This window comes from Echeneis naucrates, chromosome 6 (assembly GCF_900963305.1).
Source record: "Echeneis naucrates chromosome 6, fEcheNa1.1, whole genome shotgun sequence".
Lineage (NCBI taxonomy): Eukaryota > Metazoa > Chordata > Actinopteri > Carangiformes > Echeneidae > Echeneis > Echeneis naucrates.
The window spans coordinates 8261762-8276532 of record NC_042516.1 but is presented as its reverse complement, the minus strand read 5'-3'; the positions used below and the strand labels follow the sequence as shown (position 1 = coordinate 8276532).

Genomic DNA, 14771 nt, shown 5'->3' with positions numbered 1-14771 from the left:
AAATCAAACACACCCGGAACTTAGCCGGAGTTGGAGTTTCGCGGGGGATGTTGTTTGTGACATGTAATGTACTTTAACTCTGCTGCCTTCGTTACAGTTTAGCCTCAACACACACACACACACACACACACACACACACACACACACACACACACACACACACACAGAGACAGACCAACACCTCACTGCTTCACACACAGTAGCTCCTCAGTTTGCCGACTGAATAAGAGCAACAAAGACAGAGTTAGCTTCCTGAGCTAACGTCCGTTAGCATATCGTTTCCGTCTGGGAGTCAAGTCTGTCATCGTGATGTCTCTGAGCGCCGTCCACGGGACACTGTCCAGTCTGAAGTCCTGCCAGGCAGACATCGGGACAGGGATGGACATCGTGACCGACGTGGCCATAGATCTAGCCGAAGCTCAGGGTAACTTTGGCTCTCGTGTTTGTCTGTTTCAGTCCAGAGCTTATGGCGGTGCTTCATTCATTACCTGAATGTACTACAGCTGGCAGATAGTAACAATACTTAACTTATCAAGATGAAGAATTTCAGATTAAAGTGCACTTTATCTTGAATAAGCGGCGTGACTTCTGTGTGCTCTCGCCGCAGATGAAGCCCTGAACCCTGGCATCAGGGAGCTGGAGGCCATGGTGCTGGAGTGTGCCAAGCTGGACAGGGACATTAACTACTTTGTTGATGTTGTGCAAAGAGTCACAACTGAGGTGAGAGCAACCTGGAATGGTTTGATCACATTGGTGAAAAGACGTGTTTACCCCAATGCTTTCTCCCTCTCCCTGGCTCTCTGTGGCTCTCTCTCCCTCCCCCATGCATGTACATTACATCCTTACATGTCTCTAACTTTGTGTCTTCTTGTAGTCTGTGTTTTGTCCCTCCTGTCCTCATCCTATAGGTGCTGAATCATCTCTGCTCTGTGTTCCAGCTGCTGCAATAGTTACCTTTAGTTATCATCACTCCCTGTTACTCACTTTCCTTTGTAACCTCTTCTTTCCCCCTACTGCTAATATTTACTGGTGCACATTTAGTGCGACAGGGTTTCAGTCATCTTCTCTTCTACTGTTCTTGTTCTTTCTCTATCCCTCTACCGTGGTTAGGGTCCTTGCCACTGTCACTGCCACTGATATGTTGGGTCTCTTTAACAACTCCATAAAGACTTGATTTGGTGTTGTGTAAATATATTTGATTTGATTTTGATGTCAGGGCAGAGGTGCACTCCTGGGAGAAAGATACAAATGAATGGAAAGTTCATTAAGATGGATTGGCTCTCTTTGAGTAATTTAGCTGACAGATGTTTCAGAAAAGCAATGCTAAATGTGAATACATGAGAATTAAATCCCAGAGAAAATGCAGAAGTTTACTCAAACTGAAAAGGTCATGGAAATGGCATAACCCAACTCAGTTTCTGCAGGTGGCCCAGCAGCAGCCAGAGGCCATGTTCAGCCTGTCTGCCAGAGTGAAGGAGCAGTTTACAGAGAGAATAGCTGCACTCTCAGATGCTGATCTGCACCATCACCAAAAAGTTGTGGCCTTCAAGGAGAGCATTGGCAACGTTCTCAACCAAGGTGAGCCCTGCAGCAGTCAGACGAAAAGTGCTCAGAATTTGACACGTGATCAAATCATGAGCAGACTCAGAATCTAATACACCTTGATAATAGCACTTAAAGGAAAAGGCACACTCCTTTGAGGACAGATGGTTTGAAAGAGGGGTAAAAGTGGAGAAACTTATAAAAAAGGGGAGGGGGACTCCGACACCACCTACTTACAATGCTGCCCTGTCAGCCTTGCCCAGGAGAAGTAACAACTCATGTGATTCCAACGACCACAATGGCTGCCGTCATCAGGAGCACAGAGGTTAAATACCTGGGTCCACTGTTTGTCAGACCGATGCGTTCCAAACTGATGAAGCCCCTGGGATAAGGAGGCAAAACGTCTTTGACAAACCTAACTCTGTTGGCTGGAGTGTTGGAGTGTTGGAGTGTTTGTAAGCCAAATCGCCATTTTCTTAGGCTGAGTAAAAAAAGAAGGAGCTCCAGGTTTCCTCATGAGAAATGTGAGCAAATATAATTTAAACTTGGGAACTTTGTGAGTCTAGATCGCTTCATACACAGTGAATTTTCCGGAGTATTCTGAAATGAACGAACCCTTCCTCATCCTGTCCAAAGAGTCCAAACTATGATATAAAGGTGTTTATTTTGGAGCAGACACGTACACAGAGGCTTCATAATCTGTACGTTTTGTTATGGTTCTGTTTTTGCATTGTGTTGTGGATAAATTTTGGTAAGCAGCATGTTGAATTTACTTCAATACCCAAGGCCCAGGATAACCTTTGAGGTGTATTCAATAGTTGGTGCTGCGCTGGAACAATAATAAATAAATAAACCAGAAAAAGGGGAGATTGCTTTTTGTGTGGGTGGATCTCTTTGATGTCTGTTTACCTGAGTGGCAGAGTTTTTTGTGTGCAGAGGAAGGTAACTATCTGTTGGTGTCTTAAGGCTGTGTGTGCTATATAAATTCGTCTGACAGTGCATCTTGTTTGTGAATGATGCCATAATTTGGTTGAAAACAAATTCTTTTTGTGGATGGTAGCATATCCTTTGGTTCCTTGAGCATTTTGATATCAACTCTTCCTTCCACAAAAACTACGACAGCCTGAGGGGAAACTATTGTGGTATTGAGTAGATACAATTTCATGTTCCTGTGTGCTGGGTCTTAGTTGCCGTCCTGTTAATGATCCAATTCATCATTTAGTGCTGAGACTGGACGTTTGGAAACAAACTGTGTGTGTGTTTTGTGCTTTCAGTTACCCATGAGTCACCAGAGAACATGGAGAATCTGGATGAAGACATCGCAGTTACACAGAGCCAGTACAACTTTACCTGCCCGTTAACACAGGTATTTGTTTATTGATGTTGTGTTACTTTTACTTAGAAATTCACAGCCAGGGATTCCTGTTTATTCTGGTTTTAGAACTTCTTTCTTCACATCCCATCATTACTACATCACTGTAGTTACAATAATAGCAATAATTTCAAGATGACTAAAGGAAAAATATTTGTAAAAATTGTCTTACATTGTATGTTTGGTCACTGTGTTTCTTCTTATAACACGTTTTTGTTTTTATATTCAAGGTGGAGATGGTGAACCCGGTTAAGAATAAAAAATGTAACCACCACTATGATGAAGGAGCCATACTGGGTCTAATCAAAACAAAACACAGCCAGAAAAAGAAATGCTGGTAAGACACTCTCCCATGGAGGACTCTTAAAATCTGAATTAGGCTTTGCTGCAGTAAACAACTTGGCAGGTTGGTGTGGGACCAGCAGTCTGCCTTGATTCACATTTTCTTTATTACTCCGCTTTGAATTTGAGGTCATATTTAACTTGGCTGATCCTTGAGGAATGCTGATGAAATCCCACTGTCTATTACAATTTTTTTTTTGTTAACAAAGCCTGCCTTTTGTCTTAAGTTCTGATTGTGGTCGCTGAGCGAACCTTACTTACACAATCATTGTGGCAATACACAAATATGCTTTTCTCATATGTATGCCTGTTGAGTACAGGTAGAACAGTTTTTCATCAGTCTCCATAATGTAGAAACCCTGAAGTGGTCATCATCATTTTTGTCTTCATGGTACAAGGCTTCAGACAAGACTCACCAAAGCATGTGTTTTTTTTTTTTTTTTAAGGGGTTTCTAAAATGTATTATTTACTTACCAGAATAATAACATCTGAAAAGGAATCCAATAAAGCGAAGGTACCCAGATATTTGACCACTTTTATGTACATAGTGTACAGCAATAAATGAGCCAGAGATGCTCACAAGTCATTTATAGCAAGTCCAAGTCCAGTCTTATGGTTGCTGCATCTCATGGATTCAAATCATGTTCTGCGTTATCATCTGTAATACAGCATTAATAGATGGAAAGCCTTTTGTGTGTTAAGCACGTCTTCCTGTCTCTGTCCTCTAGCTGTCCAGTGGTGGGCTGTGGGAACACTGATGTGAAAGTCTCAGACCTTGCCCCTGACCAGATGTTGAGGAGGAAGATCCAGGCCCAAAAGAGACACAAGAAGCAGACGTAGTGCAAATTAGTTTGGGCAGGATTATGTATAATAAAAAAATGCTTTTTTGATTATTTGTATATTAAGAAATGTGTATTATTTCTAGTATTTGAAACAGTTGCTTCCCTCACTATTCAAAGCTTTAACTTTCTGATGAACGTTTGTGGAAATGTATAATATTAAGAAATTTCAGTTTCAGGAAACCTATCCAAATGCAGCAACCCAGTTAAAGTAGAATCTTGAGGTGAAGACTTTTGCATTTTAACTATGAGTGTTTTGTACTTTTCATTGCTTTGCTCAATGGAAATAAAAATTTCAAACTGACATCAAAGTAGTGTCGTAGTCAGAGTTAGGGCTAATGGCAACATCTCATTTATTTGTGTGACCCAAATGATGCAGTAATTTGATTGGACCACAAGAGAGCATCCTCTGCATGAGGACTCAGGATTACTGAAGAAGACATGAATTTTCCATCCCAGGGTTAAAACTTCACAACACCAAGTGTGCAATAGGAGTATTAATAAAGTTGTTGCCGCCAATCCAGTTTCATTTAAGTTTTCAATTCGCAGAAGGTCTACGAATAAATATAAAAGATGAGGCCATTGTTGAGAGAAATATTTGTGCCATGCTATCCTTTCCAAAATAAGAGAGCAAATAACAAGCAGAATCCATAATATAAGTTCCTGAAACATTTTTGTTTTAAGTGTTGTAAACAAAGCATTCCTTATCATTTGCAGGAATGCACATACGTGATTAAATCTCCCTTCCTGCCTGCTCAAACTCCCTGTGAAGGCTCTTTGTTCCAGAAAGAAACAAACAAAGCTGTGTTAAAATGAAACTAGGTAAAGCTAATCTTTTAATAACATTGCATCAGGCATTTAAAAAAAATCTGTAATTGCTGTTTCCCTCCAAAGAGTGTCACGCAGCACTAAGAGCATTTCTCACCAATGAAGATATTAACTGGCAACAAATGATCTAGCTAATGTTGATTCATTCACTTCTCCACTTGGCTACATTTTGAATCACATCTCTGTGAATTCTAATCTTGTTTATTGCACAACGTGTTAAGTCACAGGTAATTTTTACAATAACTGCTTAATTTGTGGAACGTGCTCCCACAAACAGCCATCAGCGTTGCATTCGCCATATCACAGGCAAAGCCATTAAAATGTTTCTTTGGAGGGATCCAGAGCTGTAAATAACCCCAGAAATCCAATCATAATTTTGCACAGACGTGCAATGCTGAAGGGGAAAAAAGCCAATCAATTCCCCATAGATGTTTGCCGTCTTCTGGTTGTGTTTGACCAGGAACTCACATTCATCTGTTCAAAAGCTCCAAGAAGTAGGTGTAATGGCTGCCTGAGACACTCTAAGTCTCAATATCTGGGTTGTCCGAGGAGGATTTTGGCCCCTGCTTGAGGTGACCAAAGTCTTATTCTCTGGCACAGGAGTCCTAGCCTGGGCAGGATATTTTTCTCCCACGGCTTTGTGGTGAAATCCAAGCCGTTTTTACGCTCCCCATCTAAAAGGAGCCGGGCACAGGCTGCTTCCAGAGTTGTCAAGGAAACGCATCTGTCTTCGGGGTTGACCACATCACCTGCCCATATGAAGTGAATATTACCATTTCCTTTAGAGCAGAGTTGAGTTAATTTAAGACCAGAGATGCCAGTGAATACAGAACAAACAACAATTGTTCTCCATCTTCCTGCTGTACGTCTACTTGCATGAGATCCAGCTTCAGGACTCCTGTGCTCATACTCACAAACTGCAAAGTTTGGAGGAAGACATTGCGATGGCAGAAAAAGCTCAGGTGTAAATACTACTCAACTGAAATGCTTACCATCGCTGCTTCGATATCCCAGCTGGCTCTACTGATGTGCAGAGCTGTAGAGCTCAGGAAGCTTAGTGGGGAAAATGTCTAAATCCAATGCAAAGTTGATGTTTTTCTCAATGCAAAACATTGCAAGAACTATATAATTCTGTAAAGTCAGTTTGGATTACATTGTGTAAAGATCTGCGTTACTATTTGAAATGATGTAACCTCAGCTTTGGTGGAAAACTGAATGTAAAATGTATGCCCTTGATGGGACAATAGCATTTCCCCTTTGAAAGAATGAAGAAAGCAATGGTTAGTGACAATTTCATCTGAATGGTAAATTCTATGACTTTAATCCCTAAATTACATCATGCTAGGCATTGCTGTAAACTCCATACAACTTTGCAAATAGCCAAAGAGATTTCACTTCATGATCCGATTGCACTTTAGAACCCAATTTCATCATTGCACAGAACTTTCTGAGTCTGAAAAAACTGAAATCACTGACTGTTTCAGTCACCAGGAAAACACTGGACTACTCTAACCTGCCCCAGGAACATCAGATTTTTCCACACAAGTCTGAAACGAATTCTGCAGTGTTGATCACACCAGACAGCAAGTCAGAGAGGACTCACACATCTTTTGCTTAATTGCATTGTGTTTGTTTATGAAATGATGTGGATTAATAATCCATAGATACTCGGTTTGGTTTATTTGTTTTTCACCTGTTAAGCTCTCCCTCCCCATATGGAAAAAAAAAAAATCACTGTACCGATCACACATGTACAATTTCTATTCACTAACATCTCCCTTGAACAGGCCATATCTTGGTGTTGTGCGCTACAATGAATCTGGATACATTATTTTAATTTGTAAGGTCACGGTGTTTTGAACGTATTAAATTCCAGTGACTCGTTTTTGGTTTTTTGTAACACTACAGTGGAAATAGGTCACCTTTCTGTTGGACTGTCTCTGCTCGTTGAAACCAAAGTGGATATTTAAAATGAAAACGAGGCGAGGAGGCGCGCTGTCTCTTTAAATGGGCACACCTCCCAGCAGTCACCAGGTCCTGGACGAGTTTCATCCACACAAACACAACGTTCACAGCCCTGAACACACAGTCTGTGGAGGTGGAGGAATGGGAAGAGGAGCAGCTGCCAGCCTCAGCCTGAAGCCTGTCGACTGAGCACATGTGACGGCCGGAGGAGTCAGAGGGGCTGCAGGTGAGTGTGTCCGCCCGGCCACTTTACTGGGGATCGACCAGAGTGAATAAATAAAGCGCACACCTGAGACACACACACACACACACACACACACAGACACAGACACAGCCTGCCAGGCGTCGTGATGTGCTGTACAAAGTAAACGTTAGCAGTCATGGCTCAGACACTGAGCCAACAGGTGTGTCAGGTCCTACCTGCTGGGAATGTAAACCGGACTCGGTTGTTTGATTTAAGTCCTGCTCCCGACCCTGCGTTAAAACTCGTGTTTCCTCTGTTTGTGCACAGGCGGGCGCATTTGGAGCTCAGTGGAGCCGGACATGGATTATTGGAGCCGCTTCGGCTTGAGTTAAGACGCCGAACAAAGCTGCGACTCCTTCCGTGTTTTCCCGGCGAACAGGTGGATCTTGTTTCCGAGCTCAGCTTCACCACCTCTCCCCCTCCTCCTCCTCCTCCTCCTCCTTCGTCCACCTGTCACCTTTATGGGGAACCAGGTGGAGAAACTTACGCATTTAAATTACGCAGAGGTGCCAACGTCGGACCCGAATGGCTTCGAGCCGGACGAAGACGGACCGCGGATCGGCGTCTCTTACATTTTCTCCAACGACGACGACGACGACGAGCAGGACGACAATTTGGACCGCTTCTCGTCCGACAGCCGCACGGTGACCCACGAAGAGAAGCCCTTTGACCCCCGGGATGAGCTGGAGTGCGCCATTTACTACCGGGAGGAGTGCGTGTACGAGCGGGGCGGCGGAGCGGCGGCGCACTCTGCGGAGAGTCTGCTGAACAAGTGCCGACCGGGGGACCTGCTGGAGTTTGTGGCCACCGGACAGTACCCGCACTGGGCCGTGTACGTCGGGGACTTCCAGGTGGTCCATTTGCACCGGGCTGAGATCAAGAACAGCTTTCTGTCCGATGTGAGTCAGGGCAAAAGTGGCCGGATAGTGAACGGCCTCTACAGGTACCGTGCGCTCCCGCCGGAGGTGATCGTGCGCAACGCTCTGGACCACGTCGGCTCCAGAGACCAGGAGCTGTACTGGAGGAACTCCGAGTGTTTTGCCGCCTGGTGCCGCTTTGGCAAAAGGGAGTTCAAAATCGGAGGGGAGATACGGATCGGAAAGCAGCCATACAGGTTAAAGTTACTGTTTTCGGAGAAGAAGAATCACGTCCTGGAGTTTCAGAGCCTGGAGGATGTGATCATGGAAAAACGGAGGAACGATCAGATTGGAAAAGATGCTGTGATGCAAGAGCTGGCCAACCACCTCAACACAACCCATGAAATCAAAGAGGAGCATTTTGTCAACTGACAGGGGATGAGTTAAAGTTCATCTTGAAAGTAATGTTTTGGGTTTTTTTTTTTCCTCCAGAGCAAGAGGAAAAGCTCTGACCTCTGGGGTGGCACTTGTTCCATTTTTAAGTGCATTAATCATATCACAAATGTCAAAACAACATTTGTTCAAGTTGATTCAGAAGTGAAAATAAGCAAATATTCAAGCCCCTCCTGGCAGATTTCCTTCCTCTTTCTGAGGAAAGAAAAATTACAGTCAACCTAAGATTAAGTGACTTGTAATGATGGACACATTTGCATCTGAGTTGCATCTGCAGTCTAATCATTTGAGGAAGAAGTTAGATTTAAATTGCCCATAATTATCTTTCCAATCCAATGAGCCTTTGCACAGAAGGAGAAAAATCTTTCCCATGTACTTATTCCTGACGAGTGCTCACAGTGCTCGCTCCTCTACAACTCAGGTGTTGGAGACCAATGCAGAAAGGAAGAGACACAACAAATGCTTTTCTTATTGTGTGTCGACCTTGTTGATTCCCTTCTGTTGCTTTATATCTGATCATCACACAGCTTTACCCACTCTTTGACTCTTTTGTGGTTCATAGCTATGACTTTGCACTTTTATTGATTCATCCCTTTTGACAGTTTATTTTTTTCGGAAAATGTTTGTATGAAGGAATATGGAAATAAATCTATATTTGAGCAGTAATGTTTTTCCTTTTCAGTGAAGGATTGTGACTGACCTTTGCGTGTTTTATGGTAATGTTGGTACAACACCAATCAATAATTTCAGCCAATGAATCTCAGGGAAAAAACAAAAAAAAAAACCACAAAAAAAAAAAAAAAGGTGAACAAGTCTTTTTATATTCTCTGACTGCTGCGTCCTAATCACCTGCACTGCTTTGCGCTGTGCACAGGATTTGAAAGTAGCTGCACCCCTACCACCACAATCCCAGCTCACACCCTGGAGGAGTCACACTCTACTTGTTCAAGTAGTAAGATCCTTGTTTTTGTCTGTCATTGTGTGTTGAGGAGTGCTGGCTGCCCGACAGTTAAAGCTGCTAATCTTGCCGGTTTGGATTTATGTTCCCATCAGAGCAGCAACTCTCTGAAAGCACTTTAACATCAGCTGTATCAGCTTGTCTCCAATTGTGTACCAACCTTGCTGGACATTTTGGTTTTTTTTGCACCTCTGCCAACTGAAGATAAGTCATTGTTGAAAGTTTGGCCACAGGTTAAATATATTCTCACATTTGGTTTTCCTTCCTTTCTCTGGAATTACAGTACTCATTCAATTTCATGTGGAAGTGATTTACATTTTCTTTACATCAAACCACAAATACTTTTTTTTTTTTCTTAGCTATATTCTGATCAAGTTTTTCTAAAAATACAAGTGAAGATAAATATATGGATAGATTTGCAGTTTAAATTTGATGATCAAGCTAGAAAAACAAACCATAACAGTAATTGAACATCACACTACCACAGGAAAAATGTTATAGTAACGATATTTAAATAAATATTTCAACTTATCACATGGTGTTAAATACCTGAGAAACATTTTGTTCTCATACAGACTGTGTGTGTTGTTTTGGACTGCCAGCCCCTTTTCCTCCTCCTCTGTCTTTCAGAGGAAGCTGCTGACTCTTGAAACCACTCAGTGTGACTTGCTTTGCTTGTTTGTCTTCCTCTGTTAATATTTGCATAGAGATAATGTTGAAGTCATCTTGCTGCAGGTAGGTCCCCTCAGACCCAAAGCAGGATCATACACCCTTGGTGCTACTGAACACACTAGCATTTCTCAAACCCTCTTTGGTGCACCACAGTAATGAAATCTGAGTTGTGGCAACAATTGTGTCAACAGATTCACTGCACTGGGCAAAGTGCACAATGTTAGCCAATGGAGTTGTATGATTGAATATTGACAACCATTTATTATCATGTGAAGCAAAATTGAAATTACATCACACAGGCCTGTAAATTTGCTTTTCATCACGAATCAGATTTTCTCTTCAAATTTGTGGGTTTTCTCCAGACTCTACATTGGTATGCTGTGCTATATGATGCACAGCAAATTGTAACATATGAAACAATTAGCAAAGCCATCAAACTGTCTTTAAAATCAGTTTAAGTTCTATATCATGATGCAGCTCTCGGTGAAATTTGAACCTTGTAAACAAACAAAGGTTTCGTTTCCATTCATTATATCAATCAACAGCACCAACACAGTGAGGTGTACATGTTGAAAATTTTTTCTTTCCATAAAGCAAATAAGCTTTTTGAAGACTTAAATTATATTTGAAACCTCTCACTGTTTACTAGATTGCAGTTGACTTCTTCACTAGTATTGTTTGTGCTGCTGCTCTTCTTTATGTATGACTCCTTCCACCTGCTGATGAGCAGGAAATGGTGAAACTGGTCTCATGCATGATGCAAACCAAGCTGGGACCTGGGCATACAGACGTTGCTCCATAACGCTTTTAGTAGTGAAATCTCCACAGCAACCTCTAACTTAGCACAGCCTCTGAAATTAAATCAGGTTTCTTCTCATTCCTGTTCCCCACCAAAACTGTGCCATCTGCCTCCATGACTGAAGTTCAGATCTGTAACTAATTGAAATTAAATGTGACCATGAGAGTGATGTCTTTTAAAGCCCTCCCATTTTTGTCCACCATGATAGACAAAATGAGAAACCAAGGGAAGCTTTTGGTCTGACATTCTGGCTGACTGATGTCAGGCTTTTGGTTGGTCTGTCATGTTTCTTTGGAGGACTGGAGAAAAAAAAAAAAAAACACATCCTCCAGGCAAAGCTGGAAATGTTAGAGAAGTTGGGGAAATGCCAGAGCTCAAATCAAACCCACCTTACGTTTAGAAAATGTCATTTTCTACAAAAAATTAAAAAAAACCCACCAAGTGATTCCCCCACACACATCTGAATTCCAGAGGACTGAGCTCATGAGGTGATTGTATCTGACAGGCCAAAATGTAATGGAAGTACTGTAATTTCTGGATTGTGAACAGCTGCTTTTTCCACACCCTTTGAACCCTGCGGCTTAAACAACCATCCTGCTAATTTATGGATTTTTACGGGTAACAAGCTTCATGCAGCCAAAAACATTTAGCGTCACATCAGACCTATGAAATTACAACAGGTCACAGTGGACCAATGAAATTGTTCAAATTAAATGAAACGCACTCACACTAAACTCTTCAGATCAGTCATTTATTTTGCGCTTCATGCGCACACCCTTATCAAGGAAAACACACCAAGCAATGCATATGATGCAGCTTTCAAGTTAAAGGCGACCAACACTGATGGAGGGGGCCCTAAGCCCCCCCCAAGCAAAAATAAAAATACTGTAAGCAGCATCCACAATCAACTGCTGCGTTGCTGTGCCGTTGCTGGGAGAGCTGTCAAAGCTGTGACATATGTATCAAACCAATCAAATCACACATTACCAAAAAGCTACGCGCATACGAGAGAGCTAGCCTGCGTGTGTCGATGCATGACCAACAAAATTCATCAGCCCCCCCAATGAAAAGTCCAATCTCAAACCACTCCAAGACCGATATCCACGTGAGACAAACAATGTGTAGGTTAAAATAGAGACAGTTTGGGGACGTTTGAAAATATCTGGTTTTCTTGACTAGTCTGAATTTGAAAACTGACATTGGTGGTTTCTGCCACATAATATTTTTCTGTTCACATAGCATCTTTGAACTGCATACTTTATTTCCCTCAACAGATATGACTCTTCTTTAACCACGGCTTTACAAATGGCGGTTGGAAAACGCAGTGTGATTGCTAGTAAAACTGATTACACCAGCCTGTAATTAGCAGGGACATTGAATGACAGGACATTGATTATTCTTGGATCTAGAATTTGCCAGTATTCGTCAAATGAAACTACTTTTTTAGTTGTAAAAATATAAACTATAAAATCATTTACCATAGCCAGGGAGAGAGTGCTGTGGGCTTTTTTCACTGCCCACTCACCAGAATCATGTTTACGTATTTATGTCCGTGTTCAGAGAGACAGCTCCATTTCCTGTGAAGTAAAAAGGACATAGTGAAACTCCAAAAGCCCTTGTAAGTCCAAAATGACCTACACCACATTCATTACTAATCACTGATCCATGGTTCTGCCACTCACACAACTTTTTCTTTTGAACATTTTACTGTAAAGTTTATTTCTCCTTATATGGGGCTCCCACCAGTTTGGCTCAGACTGGACTGTGTTTACTGTTCGTTTTCAGACTGGAGCTGCACTGTGATTCTTTATTGTCCCGAAGTCCCAACTGTTTTTACATCCCCACAATGGCAGAGTCCGACCCCCGTCAGAAACATGGACTTGCTCTAAGCTTGCTCTCCTTCTTTTTAAGCAACATTCCCACAGCCTTGATTTACATTTTTTGTGCTTCACCCGCTGCTTTTCAGCTGCAACAATTGAATTTAGCTTTCTTATTCCTCTGCCCATACAGGCAGCCGACCAATATTCTCCACCTTTGTTTGTGGTTTCTTTCGCTTTCCTTGACAAATGCGGTTTCATGGGACTGAGCAGTATCCTGTGAAGGTGAAGTTGCTGTTAAGAGACAAAGCTGGTGAATTAAGGCGAGTTAAGGGAATGCTTGATTGGTTGGGTCTACGGGATGAGTGCAAATTCTTGGTCAACAGAAGCTGATGAGAAGCTTTTCACAATGGAATCAGGACCCATTCTAGTGTGAGCTGTCATGTCTGGTCAGTCGGGGCTGCCTGGTTTACATAAGCAGAGCCAGACAACAGGGAAAGGGCCTGAGGAGACCTTCAATAAACTGACCCTGTTTCTTATGATGGTAATGGGTGAGCGAGTGAAGAGAAGAAAGAATGGCAGGGATAGTGGGCATCGCTCCCTCTGAGAGAGAGTGAATCCAAGCACTTATTAAACCCACATACTTGAACTGTGATGTGACTGAGAATTGTTGTTTTCAAGCGCTCTGACCTGTTTGTCACTTCAATTATTTATGGCAGGCTGATTCAATAGCTATCAACATTCATCTTGTCCTGAGTCATTGCAAGATTTCATGCCTCTTCAGCTATACTGGCCAACATTGTGCTGCTTACTAGAGATTAAAAGCTGCAAAATTATGATTAAAGTGAGTCCAATAATGCTAATTATATAGTTGTAAGCCCTTTTTTGCAGGAGGTTACATAAACAGTTGCTGTTTATTTCTCTTCTTCTGACTCATTCATTCATTCATTCATTCATCTTCAACCGCTCATCCTTTTCCGGGTTGCGGGGGTTTCTTTTTCTGTCTCATTTTTTTAATTCCCAATTTACTTCTCTGCCGCTCAATGTTTGTCTACTTGACAGCCCATGCAACAATGAAGTCTTTACACTGAAAGGTTAAAGGATCTAGGTACCTTAACTGAATATATGCTTAATACCATAAAACATACAATCTAATTAAATAAGCAGCTTAGAGTAATAATGTGTTGGAAAAATGCTGGATTTTGTTGGTGGAGTGTGCTTCACCTGGCAGCAAGAGTCATAATCCCTCGAGAGTCTCTTTTGGCAATTAATAAAGCCTACCCTTGCAGCAGTCTTTTCAAACTTTCCTTTCAGATCCCAGGGAATGAAATTAGCACTTATCAACATTCTTGCTCTTCTTTAATTTTAATTCCATGTTGCTGCTCCTGACAGTGTAATTGTCTAGAGCCATGTTTCTCTGTTGCTTTCTATCCTTTCTTCATTGACTTTCATTGTTTATGCCTCAGCTTCCTCCCTGCTTTGCTTATTTGGTCTTATTTCGAATTGTTTTAGTTGCAAAATGCTTGTTGAGCTCGCACTTCATTGGATCTTATGAACTGCAGATTTCAAATGACTACGGGTGGAGGTGGAAGCACCAACCAAGTTTAAGTTAGTATACCCTTAAGGTAAGAGATGCAAAAATGACGCTGTATTTGTTTTTGCATGAAAACTCACAGGTAGAACAAACGACTTGTTTAAAAGGTATATGATTATATCAGCATCTAGTCTTTTATTTTGACAACCCACAGCACCCTGTTTGTGTGGAATGGGAATCTAGAGCCAGCAGGAGAATAGTTGAATATTAAATATTGATATTGAAAGGAAAGATTTTTTATAACCTTTGGACAGGGCCGAGCCAGCTGTTTTCCACTTCGTTGTGTCTTTGTGCTCAGCTATACTAACCAGCTGCTGGCATGAGCCTCATACATTAGTGGACAGATATGACAGTGGTATTGATCTTCTCCTCTGACTCCAGGCAAATAAGAGAAGACGCCTATTACCCAAGGTGTCAAGCTATTTCTTTAATTAAAGTTAAACAATCGCCACCATGCCTTGATGGATGAATTCTGGCTGCAGATGTAAA

The 14771-nt window shown here is 41.9% G+C and overlaps 2 protein-coding genes across 2 annotated transcripts; both read left to right on the top strand.

Moving 5' to 3' along the window:
* The first annotated feature begins 29 nt into the window (after nt 1-29).
* Nucleotides 30-4399, top strand: nsmce2 (NSE2 SUMO ligase component of SMC5/6 complex). The gene is made up of 6 exons (XM_029504641.1): nt 30-424; nt 608-720; nt 1425-1578; nt 2817-2908; nt 3145-3251; nt 3985-4399. The coding sequence occupies exons 1-6, from the start codon at nt 310-312 to the stop codon at nt 4094-4096; spliced, it is 693 nt and encodes a 230-aa protein (XP_029360501.1). The 5' UTR covers nt 30-309; the 3' UTR covers nt 4097-4399.
* A 2590-nt stretch (nt 4400-6989) lies between these two features.
* On the top strand, nt 6990-9245 carry lratd2b (LRAT domain containing 2b). Its single transcript, XM_029504595.1, has 2 exons — nt 6990-7114; nt 7400-9245. Exon 2 carries the CDS (start codon nt 7594-7596, stop codon nt 8419-8421), a length of 828 nt encoding a protein of 275 aa, XP_029360455.1. The 5' UTR covers nt 6990-7114; nt 7400-7593; the 3' UTR covers nt 8422-9245.
* Nucleotides 9246-14771: the final 5526 nt, after the last annotated feature.